Source organism: Cynara cardunculus (genome assembly GCF_001531365.2).
Source record: "Cynara cardunculus var. scolymus isolate 2C chromosome LG 10, CcrdV1, whole genome shotgun sequence".
Taxonomy (NCBI): domain Eukaryota; kingdom Viridiplantae; phylum Streptophyta; class Magnoliopsida; order Asterales; family Asteraceae; genus Cynara; species Cynara cardunculus.
This window is the reverse complement of record NC_037537.1, coordinates 843,498-854,182: the sequence shown is the minus strand read 5'-3', so window position 1 is coordinate 854,182 and position 10,685 is coordinate 843,498. Positions and strand designations below refer to the sequence as shown.

General features: G+C 35.0%; 1 protein-coding gene across 1 annotated transcript; it reads left to right on the top strand.

Annotated features, from left to right (window-relative positions):
- The first annotated feature begins 906 nt into the window (after window positions 1-906).
- Window positions 907-10,128, top strand: LOC112519710 (chaperone protein dnaJ 50). The gene is made up of 10 exons (XM_025127948.1): window positions 907-1,041; window positions 1,134-1,196; window positions 1,279-1,345; window positions 2,520-2,579; window positions 2,986-3,036; window positions 3,145-3,225; window positions 3,476-3,588; window positions 3,776-3,893; window positions 4,033-4,159; window positions 9,725-10,128. The coding sequence occupies exons 1-10, from the start codon at window positions 929-931 to the stop codon at window positions 9,826-9,828; spliced, it is 897 nt and encodes a 298-aa protein (XP_024983716.1). The 5' UTR covers window positions 907-928; the 3' UTR covers window positions 9,829-10,128.
- The last annotated feature ends 557 nt before the right edge of the window (window positions 10,129-10,685 follow it).

Sequence of the window (10,685 nt, the reverse complement as noted above, 5' to 3'; positions counted from 1 at the left end):
TATATATATATATATATATATATATATATATATATACATATATACATATACATGTTCACCTGAGATCGGCCTGTTTTCGTGAGAGTCGTGAGACCATTTTTTTACATTTGAAACTTCACATGTGAAGGTAAAAAAAAAAAAACCTTCACAGCAAAAACATTGTGAATGTTACCTTTACAACGTTTTGCTGTGAAGTTTCAAGTGTAAAAAAATGGTCTCACGGAACTCACGAAAATAGGTTGGTCTAACGTGATCCCAAGTCTATATGTCTATTATGTAACTCAAGATTTTTGGATCTGTAATTTAATATTTTTTGCATTGTAACATGTTTAATTTATTTTTTTAAATATATATTTAATTATAATTGTACTTACAGTTTATATATGTAGAGAGTCTAAGGGGTTGTTTGTTTACCTCTTAATAGTTCCATTACAAGGCAACCTCTGAAGCGTTAAGATGTGAATCTTGTTTGCCAAAAAAAATTTTTTGCCTCTTAATGGTTCTAAAACCCTCTGAATGATTTTGTATCTTGCATCTCCCTTAACGATTAAGAGCCCTAGTTTCATTGTATACAATTACCAAACAATTATATTTCATTTTATACTATATTATGATAGTCTCTTAATCGTTATGACTACTTAATCATTCTGTACCAAATCATTCAGTAATTGTCAAACAATTCTTAAAATATAATATTAAAATAATCATAGATATTAAAACATTGTATCGATAATTTTTAATAAATATTTAAATGGAGGGCCCAAATAAAACTGAAATTAGAATAGCCCAATAAGGAAAGTAGGTGAGGCCCAAATACTTCATCAATTCAACGAAGTTTGAGGGTAGAAATGTAATTTCACGTTCTCCGTCGGAGACAAAAAGGAGTTCACGGCGAAATCTGAGTTCTCGGAGCAAAGTGAAGAAGACGATGGTGACGACGCCATTCCGTTGTTACGCCGTCGTATTGCTTACAGTGATCTTCTTCATACAACCTTCAATCTCCATCTACTGTGACGAAGATGATTGCTACGATCTACTCGGGTTAGCAGCACATTACCCCCATCCCTCCTCTCTGTTTACCTATAAATTTCCTTAATTTTTTTAACTCACTTTTTCTTGATTGATTTCCATAGGGTTTCGCAAAATTCGAATTCATCTGAAATCAAGAAAGCTTACTACAAGCTCTCGTTGAAACAGTAAGTTTTTCTTGTTAATTATGCAAAATGTACAGTTGGATTGAATTTGTTGTCTGATTTGAATTCATGTTTCGTTTGACAGCCATCCGGATAAAAACCCAGATCCCGAATCGAAAAAATTGTTTGTAAAAATTGCAAATGCCTATGAGGTACCCAATTTTATTTGAACTTCTCTATTGAATTGTTTGCAATTTGGTACTTGATATATTCTTTCCGTTCTTAAAGAAGACCATAAGTTGGCTCTTGATGTCAAATAAGTTATTTATCAACTTCAAAAGTGATACAGATTTGTCATTTGTGGAGATAGTTTGTTAACTGCATTGAACTTTGTTGAGATGTGCTGCATCTAGGACAGCTAGGGCAATCCAGATTTTTTATCAATATTGGAAATGAATCGTCCTAGGTTTGACATCAAGAATCTTAGTTTTGTTCTTTCTTTATATGTATTAATTTTGTATGATACATTGATGTGTTAAGCTATATGTAAAGTACTGGAAATTGAAAGGAATAAGCTGCTGAAAAGGTAAGAACATGGTTACCAGTTTCTTTATCTACACAACTAGTTTGTGATAGGGCATGTGATGTGATGAATTATTTAGGTTCTTTACAATTTACGTACATTTTTGTGACCAAAAGGCCATGGGTTTTAGTCTTGCGAACAATCTCTTTGCAAAATCCAGCAGAAATGTTGCAAATGAAGACTTTCCTCCGCAATCCTTGTTAAGAAAAGGAGTTCTCGGTGCACATGTGTTCTTTATTTATACATATAGATATACTAGGCTTAAGATACGTATAATTCCAAAAGGAGAGGTAGGCTAAAAATGAACCCATATGATTGTTGGCTATGCATCCCAAACATAGTAGAGGTACTATATCTCAGAATCATTGCTTAGGTCTTAACACCCTGCCCCATAAATGGACTGGTTATATGCGGAATCATGAAGGCTTAACCATTGTGATGCAATCTTTTTCACTTTTATTCAACTAATCTTAACTCACCTTAATCTTCAACTCAGAATGGCCAGATTTAATAAATCCTCCAGAAAGAAGTCTTTAGTTTCAGGTTTGCAATATGAACACCCATAACCCATTAGGAAAAAGGGAAAAAAAGTAATCCACCAGGAGGAAAGAAAGTGTCTTGGCGCCTTTGAGCTTGCTAACTGATCAAACTATTAAAGAGCTGGCAACTTCTGTCTTGATGAAATTAGTTAATTGCTTAAAGCTTGATGTTCTTATATTGCAATAGTTAATAACATATGTACAAGGACTTCTTTGTATGGAAATTCATGACACTTACTTGTCATGTTCCATTTTCTTTCACAGATCTTAAAAGATGAAGTTACAAGAGGCCAATATGATTATGCAATTGAGCACCCAGAGGAGGTAATTTACTATTTGGAATACCTGCTAAATCAGCTTGGCTGAGTAGGCAGTAGCTTAGTATGTTGATCAAAACATATATAGAACAATCAAGAAAGAATCTCTTTGTCTAGTTAAGACTGACTTGCATTGTTTTTGGTCAGAATATGAGTTTTCTAATGCGAACAACTTTTCTTCCAACAAGTAGAGGAGTGCACATCTTATAGTTTTCATTTGCACCAACCATGTCAGATGTCATAAACTTATGCTCTTGCTCTTTGCTTTCCAAACCATTCTCTCTCTTCAGGGAACATGCAACCACTATGAAGTGTTTATTCTTGTTTGAAGATTTTTTGAAGTAGCTAGATTACCAGAATTTGTACTGATATCAATAATATTAATGCCCCCACCCCTCACCTCTGTATTGTAGGTATTCTATAATGCTGCTCGCTATTATCATGCTTACTATGGACACAAAACGGTGGGTTGAAACTTGCAATTTTTGTTTTCTTCTTTGAAGATTGTAACAGAGCGTTAGTACATTTCTTTATCATATTTAATAATAATGTATTAACTTTTCAATTGCCAGGATCCTCGTGCTGTTTTGGTGGGGCTTCTTCTAGTCCTCTCAGCATTTCAATACCTAAATCAGTGGACAAGGTATCATCAGGTAAATTATATGCTACTATAGCTTTAATGATCATAAGATTAAAATGATGAAGTCAATGGCTTAAACCATGGATCATAAACATGAATAAAGAAACAGGCCTTGTAGTAAAAGAAGTTTTCAGTCCACTAAAAGATGTTATAGATGCATAAATATAAGGAGTGAATGTATACGTTCAATGATGCATGTCTCTTTTGCTCTTTTCCTTTTGTTTTTAGTATCTTCTACATTGATATGCATCATTGTTTTGTAGGCTATTGACATGGTCAAGAGGACACCAGCTTACAAAAATAAGTTGAAGGCATTGGAACTTGAACGCACCGGAGCAATGTCAAGCAAAAAGAAGGGTGGTTACAAGATCGACAAGTATGAAAGCATTATCGCATAATCAGATTTAGTATTTTCATTATGTGGAGTACTGATGTTCTGAAATTCTGAAGCTTATTCTTTTTGCCGTTATTCAGTTTGATATTTACCCATTGATCAAGATTACTCTCCTAACAAAGATGAACCATCTTCTCGAGAATTAAGCAAGGAACATTTCTTATGACAGGAAAACACAAGAAGACCTTAGCAAGGAACTTGAACTGCAGATAAAAGGTGCTGAAAAGCCATCAATGTGGGGACTTCTTGGTGTTCGATTTATACTCTTGCCCTACACTCTTGGAAAGGTAGTTTTGTATATTTTGTCATTTGAAAGTTGACAACATCAAACAGATTGTGGCATATGCCGTCAGATTTATAACTATTGTCCTACAAGGCATACATAATGTAAAAGCGGACCTTAATTTTGAATTTTTCATTCTCCAGCTAGTTTTATGGTATGGATCTTGGTATTGGAGATACAAGATTAACCAAACTTCTTATTCTTGGGAAGATGCATCTTACTTGACTAGACGAGCACTTGGGGCGCCTCCTGATTCATGGGAATATCTTGGTAAAGCTATTCACCTCTTTGGCAAGATTTATTTTATTTATTTGATTTCTTTCATGTATAAATTCGCTGTGGAATTGAAGTATGGTTTATGTGGGTAGCCGAAAATGGTTTATGTGGGTAGCCATTTAGCACTGTTATTAGCTGTTTGGCATCTTTGTTTAAGTGACTGGTATTTATCTTGCAAGTAAAACCTTCAACTTTACACTTCTATTCAAAAGGGTGTGAAAATCAACGTAGATGGGTGAATAGGTTTATGTCCTGATTTTAACAATCACTTGCAAATAATAGAACTATGGTGAATAAAGAGATAAAGTCAGATATATAACACCCTAGTTTGTCATGGTTGGGGGACTTTGTTCTATGTCCATTCCCCTAGTTGGGCTCGAGAATTCTGAATTCATTGTGTACATACTTCTAGTGCATGTAACAATAACCGTACAAGTGACTGTGCATAATTTTTTGCTCAACAAGTTTGCCTTCAAGAATGAAAAAGTAATGCTTAATAAGCTGTTTTGAGACTTTGTTAGGAGTTGCGAGCTCAGCAGAAGGCATACATTTAAAATTTGGTGAAAACGGGCATTCGTCTCACCCTAGGCAGACGTATCTCTAACCCTAGCTGGACTCCTGGCCTCTGTGACAATTCATGCATTTTATGCCAACTTTATTTAAGAAATATGAGGCAGACATCTGTCTAGATTAGCATTTTTTCTAAATTCAGCTTTACAAGAATGGATAGTTGCCAGATTTGGAACTTCTCTGAATCAATTTTTAACAACTTATTGGGATCATTACAATTTAGAATCCCTGTTAGAAGACTTATCTATGAGGATAAGTTGAGGGAATGGAGATTGTGGTGGCTTGGTCACATTAGTTGGAGATAGATGGCGGCTCTATTGAGAGGATAGAAAAGGCGACGGTTGAGGGGGCAAGGAGGAGGGGCAGCCCGAGGAGGACATGGGATGAGCAACTTGGGTTGGGGCATGGCGGCTTTAGGTATTTCCGTGGGCATGACCTCAGATAGGAGCTCTTGGAGACACAAGATTAGGGTAGCGGACTACGGGTGGGGAGCTATAGCTAGCGTAGTCTGGTGGAAGGAAGCTAGAGAGGTCGTGTGTTAGTGATAGGGTTAGGGAGTTGGGCTAGGTGTATGTATTTTTCTTTCCTGCTTTTGTTTCTTGTGTACCTGCTTCTATTAGTCAATAGTTTTACATTTCTCGTTTTCACACTTCACAAGCCGGGGTCTTCGCGGAAACAACCGCTCTACTCTTTTCAGTAGAGGTCAGGTTTGTGTGTGTCTTAACCGTCCCACAGCCTACCTTCGGGTGTGACATACCGGGTTCGTTTGGTTCATTTGGTTTATCTATGATATTTTTGGAATAATTGAAGTTTATTCTTTTTTCAGTATTCTTGTTTTTGGCATGAATCCCAAGATGACTTTTTGGTTTTCAATCTTCTAGCTTCAAGCTCTTCTAAAAATGATTGTTTTCGCTATTCTCACGTCCAAAACATTTTTGTAACGGAAAGGATTACAGGAACAGTGTGATTCTCTAAACAAGCAGGTTCGGGGTTCTTTTTTTAACACCCTAATTCTCTTTGTTTGTCATCATCAAAAACATTGATTAATAAAATTTGTGAGCATGAATTTTCATGGTGTTTGCCATTTCCACCAACGATCTTTTCTTTCTTGATGATGATAAACATGGATGTTTGATGTATTCGCTTGTTCAAAAATATATATATCTCTTAAAAACCCTTTGTTGTCAAATCAAAAATGTTAAGAAAACTATAAACTTTAAGAAAAACTCTTCCTTGAATAATGTTTCCCTTTAATGTGAGCTTCCCCTCAGAGCAAACTTCTTTACCGGTGGAAACTAGAAGCATTAAAAAAATTGGAGAGATGCTATTTGACCAAAATACAACAGCATAATTGCTGTAATGTTAACATTTTTGCCTTGTAATTTCTGTAACAATGCCTACAATATACTCTGAAGTATTAACTATGGAAGAAGACCCCAAGCATGGCCAAAGTACCAAAGATTATATTTTATAAGTTTAAACACTCTTTAACTAAGCACATTGCAACGTGATAAAAGTTTAATAGCATAAAAAAGCATCATTCCGAAGTTCATAAAACCAAATAAGTCCTAAATAACAAGCCAAGTTCCATATGTAGCTAAAAGACTAAATAAATTTATAAGTTTCATAAGCAATCAACCTATTGAGGTAGTGAAGGAGGAAATATATATAAAATTAATTAAAACAATTGACAAAGAATTCTATTGATTACTCTTTCTTCCCCGTCAAACTCTTGCAATTCATATATAGCATCTTGATCAACCCAATGGTTGTTTTGTTGATCAAATTCCATCTCAATATAATTCTTTAGGTATGTATCTTTTACATTCATTTTTAGATAATTCATTTGCCTTTGATCTTCTAGCTTGAACTTTTTCTAAGAGTTATATTTTTGCTATTCTTAACATTGAAAGCATGTTAGTGATAATACAGTTTTGTTTGTCATGATCAAAACGTTGTATGGTGCAGTATTTTGATTTTTCTCGTGATATTTGCTATGGGCGCAAGCAATTATTCTCGTATAGCCCCTAAATTTTCTATTAAAACCAAACCAAATGGGCCCAGTATATCCCACTCGAAGGTAGGGTCTGGGAGGGGTATGATGTACACAGGCTTTATCTCAACCACTAGGATCTAGAAGTTGTTTCCATGTAAACTCCTCCTTGAAGTGAGCTTCCACTCAAAGTGAGTCTCTCTTTTTTGGGTGAAAGAGTTGAAAACAGTGGTGACATGGTATTTTGACAAAAATCTGGCACCATAACCATTGTATTTCCAACATTTTGGGCCAGTAATTTTAAGGAATGTACCATTGATGCATCGGACTTATTATCAATTTGTATATTCAACAATCAAGCATTATTTGTGCCAACTAATAAAAGACTTCAAAATATCATACAATTTAGACAATAAACTAAAAGGTAAAACCAGTATTTCTCAAGTTTTGAATCCCATTAAAACCAATCAAAAAAATAATTCCTAATATAACAAGTAAAGTAGCATAAACATGAAAATTAGGTTCATTTGAGGAGGTGGAGGAGAGAAGGAGTAATATTGGTAAAATGGTCAATGAAAACACTATATTGATTTCGGTTAGTGATATAAAGAAAACCTGCTTTTATTCAAAGTAGAATAATTTTGGGCAAATCAATAAATCTCATTAAATAAATTGGCCAAGTCAAGAATCCTTTGATAAATTAGATTGGGTTAGTTTCTAGGCCCCCCTGAATTGCTGAAGGTTTGCAATGTTCGTAAAATTTAGGCACATTGTCATTACAGATTTTACAATGATGATTGATATATCGAGTTTATAATGTACTGCAAGCCACTTGTTCCATCAAATTAACCCTAATTTTTCAAAAAAAAATCACATGGTGATTCTTGTTGAGTCTTGTGTTGACACACCAAACTTATTGTTAACTCATGTCTAACTTAATCAGAGTTAAATATCAACCATCTTAAAAAACTTAGCTTTAGGCATTTGTTCGCTCTTGTCTTGATAAAGAAATATGTCCAACCAAGCTCCTCCATAACTCCATGCATCCCAAAAAAAGTAACACTTCCCAGTACAGGTTGTCCCCCAAAAAATGCAGCATTTCCCTTTCTTTGCCAAGTTTGCAAGCCCAATTTACCTTTTTTACTTTTTAGTAAACATTGTTTGATATCACTAACTGTGATTATTGACAACAAGTTTTCTTTATTTTGGCCTTATTAAGAAGCATTTTAGATATCTGATCAATAGTCAAATATCTGTTTCAATTAGGGTTGCACTTTTTCTAGAATGAAGGGAATTTTTTTCTTAGAAAACTAGCAAAAGGTATCTTTCATAGGACTTGCTCAATCGGCTTTTCCATCTTCTTGATTTTGCTTTTGGTCTCATCAAGCCATCCCAACAAACTCTTGATGAAGCTTGGTATCACCAAGTAAAAGATCAAGCAACCTAGCAAATCATTTTAGGAATGTATCTAAATTTCAAATTCTTTTCGTTCAACCAGAATGGTTCTCAAGTTGATCTATTTCCTCCTAATCTATGTAATCGAACATTCTTGGCTTGATTCACATAATATCATGAAGGCATTCGAGGCCAATTGCAATAATTTCTATAAATGTTGCAAATGAGTTTTGATCAACAAAATATTGGTTGGGTTGATCAAGATGAAAGGTGGGATGAACAAGACAGTCAATGTAACTCGATATGTATTTTCTTATGGAACTTGTGAAGTTAGATGTTTATGCTATATTTACGGTCTTGAGCCTTATATTGTTCATTAATTTTGATGGCATTAACACTTGATCATGTTGGTTATGCTGTTTTTCTTTTATGGTCCAAATCGTGTCATATTAGGGGTCTTTCTGTTAGTTGGTGCAAATAAAGTTATTTCAGCCAATTATTAAACGGGTGCATATTAAATGAATGCATTAATCTATTGAGCTACCATTTCTAAAACACACTCTCAAAGCAACTTTAATTCGTCGTTATTGGTTTTCTCGGTTCATTGTTTACCTTGACCGTAGTGATAAGCTCAAAGGGTATGAAGCCTACAAATACTTTGGCATAACGATGAAAATAAATCATTAGCTTTATATAAGTGGATATATTGGTCAAAGATTATAGCAATTTAAGTTATGATTATGAGTTTGAGCATTAGTTCATTTGATTTTAGTGTTCTTTATAATCAAAACATAACACACGATTTGTTTAATACTAGATAATGATATGAGCACATCATGTAATCAACGTGTGCACCACTATGGCGATCAAAGTCTGTAAAGAACATTCGTGGCGGTTTGGTACAAGTGTTCTTTATCGACTCTGGTCACAAACCATGTGAGAATATGTGGAACCCCATTAGATTACCTACCAGAAGAGTCATTGAGGAGAAAAAGGGAAGCCTCCAACATATATTGAGGAGAAATTATTCAAGTCTAGCCGATGGCCTCCAACACCTCCCCCCCCCCCACCAACATAGGCTAGTAGACGGGCAAAGAGAGTGCCCCACACTCTAGAGAGGTAGACATTGGCTCGGGTACCATGTGAAAATATGTGAAATGTCATCAGATCACTCACCAAAAGAGCCGTTGAGGATAGAAGGGAGATTCCAACATATATTGAGGAAAACTGGTCCAAGTCTAGTCGATGTGCAACTCCAACTCGCCCCCTCTAACGGAGGCTAAACGGGTAAAGGTTGTCCGTAGAGTCGTAGACGGTGGCTCTAATACCATAATAAGATATGTGGAACCATTACTCGCCAAAAAGAGTCATTGAGAAGAGAAGTATGGTTCCAACATGTATTGAGAATTAATGATCCAAGTCTAGCCGACCAAAAGTTGGAATTGCCTAGAAAGTAAATAAATAAATACATAAGAAGCAATTGGAACATGAGATACATATGCAAAACAAAAGCCAGGTTTAACATTTACATGGATATATTTGCTTTTAACTTCATTTAGGTCTAATACTAGAAACTAACACATTGAGTTTGCAATTTTCAGATGAGTCGTCGAAGAAAGATCTCATCAACCGACGCTTATGGGTGAAATCCAACTTAGAAAGCTACCTTTCGGAGATGCGAAAAGAATCAAAACGGAGAAGGTAAATGAACTGGGAATCGAAGATCAGAATCTAATCACAAAAGATTAGAGAGATTAGTTCTACTCATCATTTTACATGAAAAGGTTTTTATCAAAGTAATCTCATAGTCTTCATATTAGTAGCTAGTTACTACTCTTAATTAGTTTTGACAACTTCATACACAAATCAAAGTGCAGAATGATTTCTTTCAACCCCAGATTTGTTGGGTTGCTTATATTCTCTCCATCCTACTAAAGATTACAAAACATATTAATTTCAATACTTTCTATTACGAATTAAAGTTATGTATTAGATCATTGTCGTCATTACAGAATGCTCTTCATTCGATGTATTGATTCTATTTCATGTTATCGTCAACATCTCAAATAATGGAAATTGGGTTTCTCCCCCATTGGTCACCGGTAGGGCCACTGGAATAAAATCCTACTGATAACTGTAAGGGCTTATGAGATTAGTTGAGGTGTGTTTAAGCGTTTAAGGTGATTTGGGTGAAATGGGGTGGTGTTTTATGAGTAGATAGTGTAATATGACCACAATACTGGGGGATCAAGAAACATTTATGATTGGGGACACACTTAGAGGTGTCAAAGAAAATTTGAAAACTGTAACACTCTTAAATCTCGAGTTTTCATTTGTCCAGTTATATCTTTTTGCATGTGTAATTATGTATTTTTATCAGTCCTTATGGTATATAACTTCAAGAATTCAGAAGTAGAAAATTGGAAAAATTCGCACTAAAATGACCATTACCTGTAATCATTGTATTCTCGGGCTGGGGGACACAACTTCTCCATTTTCTTCCTTTTTCTCCTTCCTTCCTCTCCCTTCATCAAATCATTTGATAGAGAACTTAGCAGTATT